The sequence below is a fragment of the Penicillium waksmanii genome (genome assembly GCF_028829765.1).
Source record: "Penicillium waksmanii strain IBT 27052 chromosome Unknown utg000009l:1.0-4314994.0:1.0-4318279.0, whole genome shotgun sequence".
NCBI classification, from domain to species: domain Eukaryota; kingdom Fungi; phylum Ascomycota; class Eurotiomycetes; order Eurotiales; family Aspergillaceae; genus Penicillium; species Penicillium waksmanii.
This window is the reverse complement of record NW_026643255.1, coordinates 536,426-552,570: the sequence shown is the minus strand read 5'-3', so window position 1 is coordinate 552,570 and position 16,145 is coordinate 536,426. Positions and strand designations below refer to the sequence as shown.

Below are 16,145 nucleotides of genomic sequence, written 5' to 3'. Positions count from 1 at the left end.
CCACGAGTATTTATATTCTCTCCCGGATAGATCACAGGGATATGAGTTCGTGTGATAGCATAGTGGCTTAAAACAAGCCAAAGTGAGCTTGTAATACCGTTGCAAGAACGTAGTTGCCACTCGAATCGAAAGTAGCTCTGGGTAAACATCATGTTGGCGTTCCGTGACTGCGGTCGCATTCAGCCACCTGTTGCATTGTAACCCTCTTACGCTGTAATCGGTGGGAATGTCTTAGGAAGTGCTGACTGAACGAGGCAGAAATGAAGGCCGAGAAACACACGAAAATGCTATGTGCTGTCTTTCTTCTTCATTTAGACTATCGTGACTGCAGATGTCTCAGTTACGACACTGAGCGGTTTGCCGTTTGTTCTACAGTTACATTCCGCATATTACGCCTGATTACAGGGCCGTGGTTATCCACAGGATAAGATGTTACTCTCTGCAGGGGAACCTGGTCCTTGATGCATGGTACTGGTATGACCGTCGACCATATTGAAATTATCGTTGTGGGGTAGTTCGACACCCAGCTATCCTACAAGTAGATTTGTGTAACCAATCTGCTTCTCGGAAGCAGGCAAACTGCCCGAAAAGAATAAGTTCACACTAGTGCATTCTTTCAGAGCTCCAGATACATCTCCAGGTCAGCAGCCCCCGATCGGATCACTTCACAGGGTGGCACATCGGCATCGAATAAATGAAGAATGCATCGGCCCAGCGAGCTGGTTTGTGATTCTGGCTTCATTCGAAATATAGCTTGAAGGGCTAGGACTTGATAATTTTATGATCGAAAAATTCATCTAATAGTCAAACGAAGTTGAATCTAAGTGTTGTACGTTGTATGTGGAAAATTTAAAACAAACCTACTGCTCGGCCGGCGCTTCCCGCCAGTCTGTGCATCCCAAGTCAGGCCATAAGCAAACTTAATCAAGTCGCTATCACACTTAATTACCTCCAATGTGCCCTTAATCTCGCCATTGGCTCCCGATTTTGACACAGACTCGATTTCGGTGGTTGTTTTCATCACGCAATTTTCTCGCGGGGCAACTGGAAGACTGATTGAAGGAGGGTTTTGAGTCCAGCGACAGTTGACAACTGGAATCATACGCTGGCATCCGCTTCTAAAGGCAAGCAGTTCAACATGGTGCGAGGGCAATGTGTCAGCTCATGGTGAAGTCGACTCAGAGTTGAACCAAGGAATTGTTCATTCAACTCTAATTTCTACATCTCCACATTTGATATGGGTGTAGATCATATTCAATTTTCCGACGAAATGAAATCATCAGCAGGGTTAGTATCAGATGTCAAAGAGAGAGAGATGGCGGTGGGGCAAGGCTGGCCCCAGGGCCTAGGGTTGTCGCGCGCGGAATACATTGAACCCCATTTGGTTCTTTAAGAGCTCCATTGCATGATTTCTGTAGCTGCTTTCAATCAGATGCCGATTGTACATGACTTTCAATCTCATTACCATCGCTACTGATAAAGACTAGAAAAGACGGTAGTAGACTCGGGTTCTAGCCCTCTAGGTCGCTACATTCACCGCGGATAACGTCGGCGCTAAATGAATTGAAGGTAGCACAAACTAAACTTCTAGCGATAATACGCACATATCAAGGGCTTGGATATTATTGGTCAAGGGTTCTGATGAGGGTGGTGGAAGGTGACACGGGATCGTTAGCGACGCCTCCTGGTCTTGACTGTAGCTGCCCAAAGAATGTTTGGAAATTCACTTTTCTATCTAGCATGTCTGACTCCAGAATCAGGATGATTAGCTGAAAAGTACTTTAGCACATTTCAGATAGACCTCGTCCTCAAAATTGGTCAAGTCCTTGATCCCCAGCCAAGGACTTGAGAGGAACACTCACCTCGAACCTAATTGATCCGCGCCACTTGATTGCACTAGGGAATCTGTAAACTTGGTATTTAATGCCGGATCAATTTCAGGATGCAAAAAAATGGTTATTCTTCTGCCAAGTTCCAACGAGAAGGCCTTGTTCGAAGTTTTGACTCAAAATGCCGACAAGCGTTATTTATTGCAGCAAAGGCCAGGAAATTTGATAGAAACGCCACAAAGCTCGAGCCGAGACATATGCTATAATTAATAGTTTTCATAGACTTGCTAGTCTCTCTTCTTTCTTCTACATTGGAGGCCGTTCGAAAAGCAGGCTTCCTAGAACTGTGTGGCCTCCGAAGACAAACAGGCCCGGGCCGACGCGCCTTGTTGAATACCAATCACCCGAACCGGAGGCGCTATTGAAGTTCTGAAATTACATCAATATTATTTGATATTCTCAGATCAAGGCATCCGTTTCGAATTTTATCTAGGCTGGATCAATTAGCACCCCTGATCACAAAGGCGAAATCCAAGGTGGGATAATCTGTCCTCGACGTCATGACTCTCGGGAAGGGCGCCACGACATCAATTTCGCCCACCAGGCACCCGAGTATTGTGTCATGACAAATCGAAAGCTCAGGGTCTAGCGAATAACAACCTAAGGGCCCTGATCAAGCTTTCCGAAAGCGTTGATCATCCAGACATGTGCCAACGCTGTTCCACCCATTGGCCTACTTTATTAAGACCAACGATCACTCAAAACCCACCTTAAAGCAGGGTAGATGAAATATCATCCTTTTTTTTCTTCTTCCTCTCAAATATTGCCGAACAGCATCATTATCCAGGCTTTAAATTCATAAATCGGCAGATTTCCTATAAGTCCATTTTAACTTACCATCTGCTCAGTTCCTGGTCTCTGCTGCAGATCTCATGCCTCCAAGCTTGAAGAATGCGATATTGATCGCAGCAACATGTATATTCACAAAGGCCGTTGCAGATAACTCCATATCTGAGCTGGTAACCTTAGAAGTATCAAGAGATGGCGGAAACAAGTCCAGTCCATTGTTGTACGGAATAATGTTCGAGGTCGTTCTTAATCCCCCTTCCTGCTCAAAGCTCTAGTAACTAATTCATCAAAATAGGAGATGGACCATTCAGGTACTTATCAGGCAAAAAGGACACTTTTACAAAATATATTGACAGTTTCCTTCCAGGCGACGGAGGTATACATGGGCAGCTGCTTCAGAACAATGGCTTTCAAGGGTCAAGTCTAGGAATGACTTCCTATGCGCCCGTAGGCAATGTCACCATATCTCGCGACACGTCAAAGCCTGTCAGTGGGGCTATCAAATCCTCGTTGCGTGTGGATGTACCTAAAAATTCCTCTGGATATTTTGGATTCGCAAATACGGGGTACAATGGAGTCCCAGTATCAAACAGCACCTACAACAGCTCGTTCTGGATGATGGGCGAATACTCGGGAATAATTAATCTACAGCTTGTTGGGTCACACAGCGGGACGGTTTATGCCGATCATAATTTGACCGTTAACAGCACGGCTTCTCACTTCCACCAGTTTCATACATCTTTCAACTCGACTCAATCTCCTGATGGAGAAAATGAGTGGCACCTCACCTTCGACGGGTCAAAGGTTGCTGGCACTTCGTTAAATTTCGGATACATAGAGCTTTTCCCACCAACTTATCATGAGAGAGAGAATGGGCTCCGAGATGATCTTGCGACCGTACTTGGCAAAACCAATTTAACATTCCTTCGATTTCCGGGAGGTAATAACCTTGAAGGCCTCCAAGTTGAAACCCGTTGGAAATGGAACACAACAATTGGTCCACCTGTCGAACGACCAGGGAGAGAAAGTGACTGGTTTTATCCAAATACAGACGCACTTGGATTGGATGAGTACCTCTGGTGGTGCGAAGATATGAAGATGTCGCCAGTTCTGGCTGTCTGGGCCGGAAAGTCGTACGGCGAAATCATTTCAGGGTCAGAGCTTCATCCATATGTTGAAGATATCATGAACGAACTCGAATATCTCGTTGGGGACTCAAATACCACTCTTGGAAAAGTGCGAGCTGAAAACGGCCGCAAGGAGCCTTGGAAGATCGACTATTTGGAAATCGGAAATGAAGATGATCTCACGGGCGGATGCGACACGTATCCAAACCGCTTCAATCAGATATACAAAGCTGTCCATGAGAAATATCCGCACTTGACAATAATTGCATCAAACGGGGAGTTGTCATGTCTCCCATCACCGGTTCCCAAAGGCGTCATTCTGGATCTGCATTTGTACCGCAAGCCGAATGATTTTGTCGCCTTATTCGATCAATTCGATAACCAGCCTCGAGATCAGCCTGTCATGGTCGGTGAATATGGTTGTCGTAATACCTCAAGTGCCAAAGGGACATATTGGTCATTCATGCAGGGCACTTGCAGCGAGGCAGTGTATATGATGGGCATGGAGAGAAATAGCGACATTGTGAAAATGGCAGCTTATGCACCCATGCTAGAACATTTTGAATTTGATACCTGGTCGGTAAGGATAGTCTCCTTGAAAGACTTGAATGCACTTTATATCTGACCTTGAATTTTGATCTAGCCAACCATGTACGGCTTCAACTCGAGCCCAGAATCAATCACACCCTCAACATCATACTTCGTCCAACAGATGTTTGCATCAAACAAAGGGGATACCGTCCTCCCTGTCAAATCGTCGGCTGAATTTGGCCCATTGTACTGGGTGGCCACAAAGGCGGATACTCAATACTATGTTAAATTGGCCAACTACGGATCTAATGAGCAAAATGTCACTGTGAAGATCCCGAAAACCACATCTGGAAAGTTGGAAATGCTTTCAGGATCTCGCTATGAGGGAAATCAGCCATATTCGGTCAATGTGAAAACTGAACATGCTGAAATTGAGCAAGGACAAGGCAACTATAATGTCACGATGCCGCCTTGGGCTGTCGCTGTTTTGGCAGTTGAGTGAAGTATGACCATAGATAGTCCTCCTTGCAGTAGAATTATGTTTGTATCTCTCAAAAAAAAAACAGCAATCTCATTCAAATTTCTCAACAGTTTAATATTCCTTGAAAGATAAACATTGTAGTATTGTTGAATAACTAACACGTGATACGCACTTCCTGCAATGTTGTATGGTAGATACTATAAGAGATGTCAAGTTGAACCAGGTATCTATCAGACTCACTTTCAGTTATCGAACAATTGATTTTGCTTTCTAGGCCGTAACAAGAAAGTAGTCCAAGGTGTTTATAAATGTGTATACACGTCCATACTCGTGCATTTCCTACCCTCGGGAGAAGTCAGCAGAAAGCAACCCCGCCCCCCACCGATCCGCGTTTCATGCGGTTAAACGTGGGGCCCAAACGAAATCCTCCTTCTTTCTCACTCACCTTCGTCAACAACCCCTACACATAATCATCATTGGACATGTCGGACTCCCAGGGCAAGGGCAAGGGCAAGGGCAAAGCCCCCCCAGAACCCCAGTGAGGGCGAGAGTATGTCCCCTCCCCCGGTTGTGCAGCGCGACCTCACAACAACCAAGACTGATTCCAAATGACGCAGACTCCTCCGATAACCCTTCCTCCGGATCGAAGAATGTACCCCGCAAGGCCGTCGAAGCTGCTCTCGAAATGAACCCTGCTCTCAAGGCCGAGCTTGCATCGATGGACCCCGCAAAGGCTGCGCAAGCCCTGACCCAGATGGATATCTCACAATTGCTGACGGGACTCTCGGTGGGTGGAAAGAACCAGAAGGACATGGCCTCATACAAGTTCTGGCAGACCCAACCCGTCCCTAATTTTGGTGACAATGCCAGCAAGAAGCCCATTGAGCAGGGCCCAATCAAAAGAATTGACCCAGACCAAGTCTCCAAGACCCCGGACAACCTTATCGAGGGTTTCGAGTGGTGTACTCTGGACTTGACCGATCCTACCGAACTGCAGGAGCTGTACGAGCTATTGAATAACCATTATGTTGAAGATGACAATGCCATGTTCCGCTTCGCCTATTCGCAGTCCTTCTTGCACTGGTACGATAATCCAACCCCAACCCCCTTAACCTCTCCGCATCGGACTTTAGCTGACCATTGCAAATTACAATATGGTATAGGGCCCTCATGTCCCCCGGTTGGCAGAAGGAGTGGCACGTCGGTGTTCGTGCCACCAAGTCGCGCAAGCTGGTCGCCTCGATCTGCGGTGTCCCTACCCATATTCGTGTTCGCGGCCAGCGACTCAAGGTGACGGAGATCAACTTCCTGTGCATCCACAAGAAGCTACGTTCAAAGCGTCTTGCCCCTGTCCTGATTAAGGAGATTACCCGTCGCTGCTACGTCAAGGGAATCTTCCAGGCCATCTACACTGGCGGTGTTATCCTGCCTACCCCTGTCAGCTCATGCCGCTACTATCACCGTTCGTTGGATTGGTTGAAGCTCTATGAATGCGGTTTCTCGCCTCTTCCTCACGGCTCGACCAAGGCTCGTCAAGTCACCAAGAACCACCTGCCTGCTCACACCGCTACCCCTGGCCTGCGACCGATGGAGGTCAAGGATATAGACGCTGTCTTCGACTTGCTGGAGCGTTACCTGCTCCGCTACGATATGAACCAAGCTTTCAACCGCGAGGAGATCGAGCACTGGTTGGTCTACAAGGAGGAGCCCGGCAAGGACCAAGTCGTGTGGTCTTATGTTGTTGAGGACCCGCAGACTCACAAGATCACCGACTTCGTTTCCTTTTACAACCTGGAGTCTACTGTGATTGACAACCCGAAGCACGACAAGGTCCGTGCCGCATACCTCTATTACTATGCGACCGAGACTGGTTTTACTGGTGACCAGAAGGCCCTGAAGGACCGTCTGCTCGTCTTGATGAATGATGCCCTCATTTGTGCTAAGCAGGTAAGAACTGGCCCAGCGCCCCAGAAGTATCTGTATTAAAAGCCCTTTCCCTCTAACTTCATTTTTAGGCCAAGTTCGATGTCTTCAACGCTCTCACCCTGCAAGATAACCCGCTGTTCCTTGAGCAGCTCAAGTTCGGCGCCGGTGACGGACAGCTTCACTTTTACCTGTACAACTACCGGTGTGCCCCTGTTCCCGGTGGAATCAACGAGAAGAATCTCCCCGATGAGAAGCAAATGGGTGGAGTTGGTGTCGTCATGTTGTAGGCTAAAAGTATTAGCAACTCTACTTCACTCTCCATTCGCGATGGATATTGAGATAATCCGGAAAATGGAGCTATCAATTTCTTAAAAAAAAATCCAAAAAATCCAAAATATTCAAATTAAATCCAAAATAAACTTGCAAACAAGAACTCTTCGTAATCAGCGAGAAATGTGTCCATCGTGCATTGTCATTCAGACAAGTCTAGAATGTATCGACACCTTACAAATCAGGCACACATGGTATCTGACGTCGTCATCTGAAACGTCGTTCCTCTCTCCACTCTCCACTTTCCCTTCGCGTCCTGACTTGTTTGGGGGTCTTCTTCGGTTGTTCACATCCTTTTCGCTTTTTGAATTAGCCCCGTCGCTTCTTTCCCAGGGTTAAGCTGCAGCTTATCAACTACGTCGAGGCAGTTGATTCACTCCCCCGCTTTTGCATCCTCCGCAACAATGGGCGCGGGCCAGTCGAGCGAGTATAGCGGAGCGTCTCCAGGTTAGTATGGTTGATTCCCCCATCCCCCGGCTAAATGTCATATTTGGTGGTACTACTTTGGTTATGCTTGTACACTACCAACTGCCCATACTGTCTCCTCTCTCCCGCGCATCTTACCAGACATTATCTGACCCTTTTAATAGAGGAGCTAAGCTACGTGCTTGCGGAGCGGTTTGCAACGAAATGCTTCACCCCACTAGAGCTCACCCATTTCAAAGACAACTTTTACCCCCGTGCTGCAGAGCAAGGGGGCCTCCGATACTGGAATGAGAAGACACTCTCTGATTTCCTTGGTATCCCAGATGGCAGCTTTGCGGCAGCCCATGAAAACCCCTTAGATGCGGGACCAGTCATCTTCCGCATGGTTTCGTATTTGGGAGCATTCCCGTTCCAAAATACCCTCGCCCCGAGCGTTTTGACGTTTGAAGCGATGGTGAAAGTGGTTGTGTTGCTGACGGAGCGTTATGGCAAGGCACTGCGAAGAGGGCGAAAGGACCGGATTAAACTACTATTCGGTAGTCTGGCAGATGTTGGAAGAAAATCCATTGCGCAGCAAGATCCTAGGGAAGATGAGGAATCGCCAAAAGAAGAAGAGACTGACGCTCGACATCTCAACTCGCATGCCCCTGGTTTTACAATAGACGAGCCCGCAAACGACGACTATGATGAAGACGAAGATGACGACCTTGCACTCGCCGCGTTGGAGTCACTTGATGCGATTGAGGTGTTCAAACATGATCACCGGGTGGATCGGACAGTCTATGAGACAAGCATCTCGCTTGATACGTTCCGTCGACTTCTAATGCTGCTACTCGTTATTTCGCCCTTGAAGTCTTTAGAGTCTGTCAAGACCTACACGTCTGATCTCAGCAATGAGAAGATAGCCGAAATCCAGAAAGAGGCAGATTGGGTCATATCGGCATTTTCGCCAGAAGAAAACGATGGTGGTATCTCATACAGAGCATTTGCTCGCACGATATCCTCATCTTTGCCATACCTCTTCGATCCCCTGACACCGCTATTCGAACATATGCTCTTTAGCAGAAATCTAAATCTCTCGCAAAAACGAAACAGCAACGCTATCATTGAGCAACAAACAAGTGAAAAGGCCGAAGAGACACATCCACCAACTTCAATCATGCTACCAGGAAGTTTCGAGTCATCTATTCTCAACTCAACCCTCATATCTCACATCTCCTTCTTCCTACCAGCGTCATCCCCCTCAATCGATCTATTCCGCAGCGGTGTCCGCCTACATCCGGTGTTCTCAACAGCAGCACACGGCTCTTCACTGACCTCTTTTTCACACAACGTCATGACCTGGCAATCACCCTCTCTCCTCCTTCTACAAGGGGCCCCCGAAGACTCAGACTCGGAGAAAGACCTAATAACACTGGGCGCTTACATCCCCCACCCTTGGAAATCGCCTTCTTCGCACGGTTCATCATCCTCATCTTCATCCTCCACTCCTCTTCCATGCCTCTTCCAACTATCCCCCAAACACAAAGTCCTACCAGGAAACCCCTCCCCATCCATAGAAAAACAACCAAACACCCCCGCAGCCTGGTTCTCAACAACTTCCGGCATCGCCCTGGGCTGCCAAATCCCGCCGTCCTCACGCACGACCCACACAGTTCCCAAACCGCACGGCGCGGGCAGCCTCCTCATAGACGTGAATCTCGAAACAGCGGAATTTTGCACTGAACCCGTCGGACACGAGGGTGTTTTCTTGCCATGTACCACGGCTTCGCCGAATGAGTCTGCGACAAGGGTCAAGATCGATATCTATACCCTTGAAATTTGGGGTGTTGTGCCAGGTCCAGAGAACCAACACGGATTAGGTGTTGAGGATGATGCAGTGAAGTTGCAGCGTGCGAACTGGGAATTCGAGGCTAGAGAGGCGGAGCGGAGGAGAAATGTTAATATCAAGGCTGGGGGTGGCGATTCGGCTAAGGAGAGTGCTAGGTGGTTGTTGGAGACGGCGGGAATTATTACGGATCATGGACAGCATGATGGGTAGATGCCGTCTATCTAGTGGTAACCACCAGTAATCGGCGTCATAGTTGGTTAGTAACTAGTAACTAACTTGGGTGTCCAGACAGAATTGGGCGCTTTTTTTGTTTGCTACCTAGGTACAGGCGAAATTCTTTGAACACTAATATCCTATACTCATCATACTCAGTGTGTTTCGTTTAACCCGTAGAGATGCCGGAAGAGGTTAATGCCCGATTAAGCAGGAATGTATGGGTCGTATAACTTCATGCTCGTAGATATAAAATACAGTTGGTCAGTCGAACTTGATCTGCCAATTTCTACCAGATTAGACACGCAGAGGAGGAAGCCCACTAGGCGCACCGTAGAAGTCCAAAAGATCCTCTTCCTCCTCGGCCTCCGCGGGATTTTCAACTTCCGATTCCTCTTCTGCGGTCTTGATAGGGGCCGCCCGCGAAGGGCGACTGCGACCGGCAGCACTATTGGTACCCGAAGCTGGGGTGCCTTCTGACTCGAATGCCTCACGCGCCTCTTCACGCGGCAAACGCAACGCAGGGAATCCATCCGGAGCGCGCTCCGCCCGGTCCATGATTTCGTTCATGTACTTGCGCACCTCCTCCGCCGGTTTGACAACGCGAGTCAGTGGCTCGAGGATCTTGGGATTGGGAGCATGAATGCGGAAGGTTACTGGCTGCCAGTATTCTTTGAGGTTCGCTTCGTTCACAGCGGGCTGTTTGGGGGTACCGGAGGTATCCGCCGCTGAGGCGCCATGGGCTTTGACATCCGGCGTGTCAGAGGGCTCTTGCTTCTGAGGTGTGTCCGCAGGGGCCGGGGTTCCAGGGACGTCTTTGGAATCTTTGTCGATCTCTATCTTCTTCTTGGACTTGGACTTGGATGCCCCTTTTCCTTTGCTGCGGCTCGTCGTGTTGTCTGTTGCAGATTCGATAGGGAAAGGTGTGTTGGGATCAACCTTGCGAACAACTAGGAAGGAAGCTAGAACGGTGCATTCATTTGGAAGCCAATCAAGAATTGTATGTTCCGGGAAGAGATAGCGATCACCAGATCCAGCGTGACCTGAGGTACTGCTTCCGTAGGGAGTCAAGGGCGATGTGAACTCAAACACGACAGACTTATAACCAACGCGCGCCGGGGGCGGGGGTGGTCCTGGTGGACGATAATAAGGCGTGGGCGATCCATATTGAGGCGGCCGTGACTGAAGAGCGGCCTGGGCTCCACCGGGAGTGTACGGCGTCTGTTGATGGGGTGGGTATGGCGGTCCCGCACGTGGCGGTTGCTGGTAGTTTGCAGGAGGTTGAGGGCGAGCTGTGGGGGTTTGTTGTTGAGGTGTCCCTACCAAAGCAGAACTGGGGGTCGGGGTTTGGGTAACAGATGGAGTAGTAGATGCTGCAGGCGGTGGTTGTGCTGACCCCGCAGGGGTAGCTTGAAGATTACTCGATCCCGTTGCAACCGGTTCTTGTTTCACCACAGGTGTGGCAGCTGGGGCTTGGGAAGCATTGGCGGCTTGGGCATTTTCATGTTGGTCTGGTTTCTGGGGCTCGGTACTAGCCTGCGGTGTCCCTTCGGATGCAGGCTTGGGTGTAGTTGTGGTGATCGGCACTGGTGCTTTGGAGGCAGAGGGTATTTGCTGGGACTCTTTCGACGGAGTTTGGGATGGAGCAGGTGGTTGTGGTTTGGGTGTTTGTGCCTGAGGTAGTGCATTTGCTTCCGCAGCAGGCTTGGGTTGGGAGTTGGGCAGCGCTGGGGTAGGCTTGTTTTGAGATGCGGGTGTAGCGGGCGTTGCCGGTTGCGCCGCTGCCGCTTGCGGTCGTCCTTGCGTACCAATCGAACCTTGCTGTCTTTGTTCCTGCTGCTCTCTCGCCTTGATAATCGCATTGAGCTCATCGATGTGAGCCTGGAAAGCGCGTAGTTGGTCCTGTGAAGCCTGGCTGGAAGCGACCACTCGCATCAGAGCCTTGAGTTCAGGATCTGCTGCCGCCCTAGTAGCAAGCATCTGAATGACAGGATCTGGACTTGGCTTTGCGGGTTGCCCGGGCTGGCCATTTTGTGTCTGTGGAGGCCGCGGTCCCGGTTGATTTGGGGGAGGTTGTGGGCCACGTTGCTGACTAGGCGGTTGGTGGTTTCCCGGATATCCTTGCGCAGGTCGACCAGTCGGAGTGGAAGGGTAGGGGGGACGTTTTTGTTGATTTGGATATGGTTGGTATTGTTGGAATGAGTTTGGGTGTCCATAATGGACCATGGGCCGCTGCGGAGGTGCATATTGGATCTGCGGCGGTGCAGTGGGGTCTTTCACGGTATATATCATCGCGTCAAATAGATGGGGTCCGATGGTGACATCGCAGGGCCCAATTCTGGTCATGGATTCTTTCGGGGGGTTGTTCTTCTCGATTTGTTCACGTTTCGTCTTCTTCGGTTTCGTGTAGTATCTCACCAAGATTCCTTCGCTAAGCCACTTCTTCTTTGATCGTTCCAAGGATATGAGAAGAACACCGCTGTGTTTTATGGGCTAATGTTAGTCTTCCGGGGTTTAATATGAATTGTGCGATCCCGGGCTCTAACCTTTCTGCGATGGATTGATACTCCTTGTCCGATAAGGTGTCAGGTTGGCGCACGCGCGTGACCGGCAAGACTTCCGCATCCTTCACTTTTGTAGGCAATGGCGGTTCGACTGGCTCCGGTGGCGGTGGAGGTGGAGATGGAGCGCGAGGCGTCGGCGCCCTTTTCTTTTGCGACTGGGGTGTTGCTGTGACGGCTTCGGAGACTCGTCGTTTGGCCGCGGGCTCGCGCCCGCCGCGCGGTGGCAACTTGCGCTTCTCGGCCATTGAGACTAGTCCATCCAAGGCCGAAAAGAAGATGCAGGAGCCTGTGAAGGGAAAGGAGCAGGAAGTGGAGGTGGTAGTGGTGGTAGTGGTAGCTGGGAGTGGGAGTGGGAGTGAGGTGGAAGGGAGGAAAAGCGTGACGCGATAAAGTCGCGGCTTATCAGCAACTCCGCGGGCCGCATCAACCGCATCGCTTGGGGTACCCTGACTTACTCCTCCTCAACTCCCTAGTGAAATAGGGAAATTGACAGCAATGGTCGAACTAAAGCCTATATTCAGAAAGGCTTATTGGTCTCTCGCGGCCGGCGGGCTGGTCTATGTGCTTTTCATCTACTCTTTGACATATACCCAAGTCCAACGACTGTACTGATACGATACTCTTTGGCTGTGCGGATACTTTGCGCTGACATATAAACAGTTTCCTTTACGCCAACAAGATCAATCCGACTCTGTGGCAGGATGTGAACCAGGTCGAACAATTCGGTTTCCTCAGTATGCCTTCATAGATGTACCCGACGGAGAGCAGTTGTTAACTTCTCCTAGATACCCAGGTCCAGCCATTCAATCTGAAGACTCCAGATAACGAGACCTTATATGGTTGGCATCTGTTGCCTCTTCATCTTTGCTACCATCATGAGAAGGAGCTTTCCGAGAACCCTCCTTCTGGCCCCGCTGCGGACTATACGCAAACAGCTGCATTCAAACTATTGGCCAACGATCCGAATGCTCGAGTGGTGGTCTATTGTACGTTAAGAAGAGACATTTGAGAGGTTTCTGAGAGTAATCATGAACTAACTGACATCATAGTTCACGGAAATGCTGCTCATCTTGCGTCCGCCTCGCGGCCTCAGATATATAGCTCTATGTTGGCCCTTTCCACTCCATCTAATCCCGTCCATGTCTTTGGCATCGATTACCGCGGCTTTGGGATTTCGACCGGGAGCCCGACGGAGGAGGGCGTCATCACCGACGCTGTCTCGCTTCTGAACTATCTCACAGCTGGTCCTTACAAAATTTCCCCGTCTCAGATTGTGATTGCAGGGCAGAGCCTAGGCACCGCCGTCACTGCGGCGGTGGCCGAAAGATTCGCATTCGGGTCCCCTGACCCAAATGCTATCCAACCAGCTATCAAAGATGCCGAACCCTTTGCGGGTGTCATCTTAATAGCATCTTTCAGCAGCCTGCCGAATCTGATCCAATCATATAGTATCAAAGGTCTCACTCCTCCCATGCTATCGCCACTAGTTGGCTATCCTCGCTTCCAAAAATGGGTTATGAGCCATGTCGTGGACTACTGGGATACTGCAGCAAGAGTTGCCCGACTCACGGGTATTGGCTCTGTTCACCCCGATGCATCCGGCTTGGAATACTCTCACAAGGATCTTGACCTTACCGTGGTGCATGCTCTGAACGATTTTGAAATTCCATGGTATGAGGGTCGACGTGTCTGGGCTGCCGCTACCGGGGAGGATACTGCAAATGCCCCCGGGGCTCTGATCCACGAGAATATTGAAGCGGGTCGGAGTAAGGAGGTGAAGGTTTGGGCGAACAAAGTGGCTGGAAAGAATGGTAAAGATGCGGTAAAGACAGTCAGGTGGGAGCGTGTTCTATATGGCGGTATGTTGTACCCTATATTTCCGGCGTCGAGGCTCTCGCACTAACGTTGAATAGGACACAATAATGTCGCGCAATTTTCAGCCGCTGGCATTGCGGTTCTTCGTGCGTTCGAAAACTAACACTCTCTTCGTATTCCCCACGACACAGGCATTAGTTATCCGCCTGAGGAACTGAGGCAGTACAGAGTTTTCTGTTATGGCTTCCCTGGATGTTTGATAGTCCCACGACTTTTTAACATTTGGTTGTACTTTGAAACTGTATACGACCCTTTCGCATTTTCCAAAACACATATACTGATAGCCAAATCTCAAGCCACGTGCTCTATCTCTGTCGTGCTGGGCGATTTCGCCTTATCGGGGAGTACCTGTTTCTCGTAGAACCCCGACGTTGTCTGCGCAGAAGCACCATCAAAGACAACAGCTATTTCCTCCAGGGTGCGACCTTTCGTCTCGGGAAACAAGAAGTAGATGATGAAGATAAACACAGCGAGGCAAGCCACATAAACAAAATAGAACTTCCAGGCAAGGGCAGCAAAGGCGATTGGGTTGACATATTGGTTAAAGAATCCGGCAGCAAATACCACAGTCAAGCAGAGAGACAATCCTTTGGCTCGCAGGTGGTACGGCAGAATTTCCACCGGGTATGCGATGGAGAGAGGAGTATAGGCCAAAGCATAAGAGCCAAAGAACAGAAATAGCATCGCCACGGAAGCGCTACCGGCAGCCTTAATGTGTTTTTCCGCAAATATTCCGGACAAAGCTGTGACCAGACCGAAAAAGACGAACATCATGGCAGTCGATAACAGCCACAGTGGCCTACGGCCAAACTTCTCCGTTGCAAAAGCACCGCCCAGTGCAGACAGGCCATTCCAGGCCTGTAATGCAAGATTAATTCCTGCTTGTTGACTTGAACTTGTGATTCCGACGGTCTTGAGAATCGGTGCGAGATAATAGGAAACAATTCCTACTCAGAAATTTAGCAATACTCTTTGTTTGTGGAGTGTCGCATTATGCCGACTGTTAGCATACCATTGCCAGCCCATTGGATCATAAAGCCAACCAGAACACATATCATCAGGCGATGAATAGCACCACGGGTAGCGAAGAATGCCGACCATCCACTTTTCTCCGCTATCGAATTCTCGTGGTCAATGGCTTCACATATCTCGCGATATTCAAACAAAACGAGCTCATCGGCGTGATCACCATTCGCGTGGTAACGAGCCAGTATCTCCAAGGCCTCCTCTCGTCGTCCTTTGGATATAAGCCAACGCGGGCTTTCCGGGACAACAAGCAGTCCAAATAGTTGGAGAAGGGGAAAGAAAGCCTGCATTAAGCATGGAATTCTCCATGACCAAGAGCTAGAAAGGTATAGGGTTGCAAGGGTGATGATCGCAGACAGTACCGCACCACAGTACCAAGTGGATTGGAATATAGCCGTGATCGTACCACGATGACGCGGATGAGCAATCTCTGTAGTTAGAGGAGGAGCTGCTGTTTGTGCAAATCCCAATCCAACACCCATCATGAGACGCGTTCCAAAAAATGCCCAATGCCCGTTTGTAGCGGCCTGGATGACTGAGGCACATACCATTATTGTCGAACCGAGGGCAACACACTTCTTTCGCCCAAAGGCATCTGCAAAGTACGATGCGGGGATGAAGCTCGGTGTGCCACCGAGAGAAACGCCAGCGATGATGAGTCCTTCCACATTCGAATCGATGTCGCCAAGGTCCTTCAAGACTGTAGAAGGGTCAGCAGGAGCTTTGAAAGCAGGATATTTGCAGAGACACACATAATGGTAAGGCCAGTAGACCATTCATCAAGCTCCCATCATACCCATTTGCAGCAGCCGATGTAAACATCAACCCAACGCCCAAGTTCAGACGAAGAAGACCGGCATCCTTGGTCCACTGCTCATGGGTATTGTTTGAGAGTGAATTGTATGCATCCGTGCCGGAGGTTGTCACGACTGTATTTGCAACCATGGTGTCCAATAAGGCAGAAAGAAAAATAAATCAAAAGGTCTGGAAAATATGAGATGCTTAGTACTAATATGTACTAGTAGCTGACGCCGAAGAGATTTGTAGAATCCATGGAGCGCTTTATATACACGCGATTGCGGCTGGCCTATATCCAAAACGTCTGGGGTGAAAGTAAAGCATTGATGGGGTATCGGC

The 16,145-nt window shown here is 49.5% G+C and overlaps 6 protein-coding genes across 6 annotated transcripts; 4 read left to right on the top strand and 2 right to left on the bottom strand.

Moving 5' to 3' along the window:
- Positions 1-2,761: 2,761 nt before the first annotated feature.
- On the top strand, positions 2,762-4,838 carry N7481_010568 (alpha-L-arabinofuranosidase A; the record flags this gene model as incomplete). The annotated part of the gene is made up of 4 exons (XM_057269787.1): positions 2,762-2,917; positions 2,974-2,989; positions 3,046-4,385; positions 4,449-4,838. The coding sequence occupies 4 exons, from the start codon at positions 2,762-2,764 to the stop codon at positions 4,836-4,838; spliced, it is 1,902 nt and encodes a 633-aa protein (XP_057116961.1).
- Positions 4,839-5,299: 461 nt separating this feature from the next.
- N7481_010567 (glycylpeptide N-tetradecanoyltransferase swoF) lies at positions 5,300-7,030 on the top strand (the record flags this gene model as incomplete). Its single annotated transcript, XM_057269786.1, has 4 exons — positions 5,300-5,355; positions 5,415-5,900; positions 5,981-6,764; positions 6,833-7,030. The coding sequence occupies 4 exons, from the start codon at positions 5,300-5,302 to the stop codon at positions 7,028-7,030; spliced, it is 1,524 nt and encodes a 507-aa protein (XP_057116960.1).
- Positions 7,031-7,477: 447 nt separating this feature from the next.
- Positions 7,478-9,540, top strand: N7481_010566 (TLD domain-containing protein; the record flags this gene model as incomplete). Its single annotated transcript, XM_057269785.1, has 2 exons — positions 7,478-7,520; positions 7,664-9,540. The coding sequence occupies 2 exons, from the start codon at positions 7,478-7,480 to the stop codon at positions 9,538-9,540; spliced, it is 1,920 nt and encodes a 639-aa protein (XP_057116959.1).
- A 300-nt stretch (positions 9,541-9,840) lies between these two features.
- Positions 9,841-12,352, bottom strand: N7481_010565 (uncharacterized protein; the record flags this gene model as incomplete). The annotated part of the gene is made up of 2 exons (XM_057269784.1): positions 9,841-12,022; positions 12,090-12,352. 2 exons carry the CDS (start codon positions 12,350-12,352, stop codon positions 9,841-9,843), a joined length of 2,445 nt encoding a protein of 814 aa, XP_057116958.1.
- Positions 12,353-12,602: 250 nt separating this feature from the next.
- N7481_010564 (alpha/beta hydrolase) lies at positions 12,603-14,085 on the top strand (the record flags this gene model as incomplete). The annotated part of the gene is made up of 5 exons (XM_057269783.1): positions 12,603-12,712; positions 12,768-12,841; positions 12,893-13,093; positions 13,157-13,966; positions 14,021-14,085. 5 exons carry the CDS (start codon positions 12,603-12,605, stop codon positions 14,083-14,085), a joined length of 1,260 nt encoding a protein of 419 aa, XP_057116957.1.
- Positions 14,086-14,273: 188 nt separating this feature from the next.
- Positions 14,274-15,953, bottom strand: N7481_010563 (uncharacterized protein; the record flags this gene model as incomplete). The annotated part of the gene is made up of 3 exons (XM_057269782.1): positions 14,274-14,932; positions 14,995-15,708; positions 15,782-15,953. The coding sequence occupies 3 exons, from the start codon at positions 15,951-15,953 to the stop codon at positions 14,274-14,276; spliced, it is 1,545 nt and encodes a 514-aa protein (XP_057116956.1).
- Between the last annotated feature and the right edge of the window lie 192 nt (positions 15,954-16,145).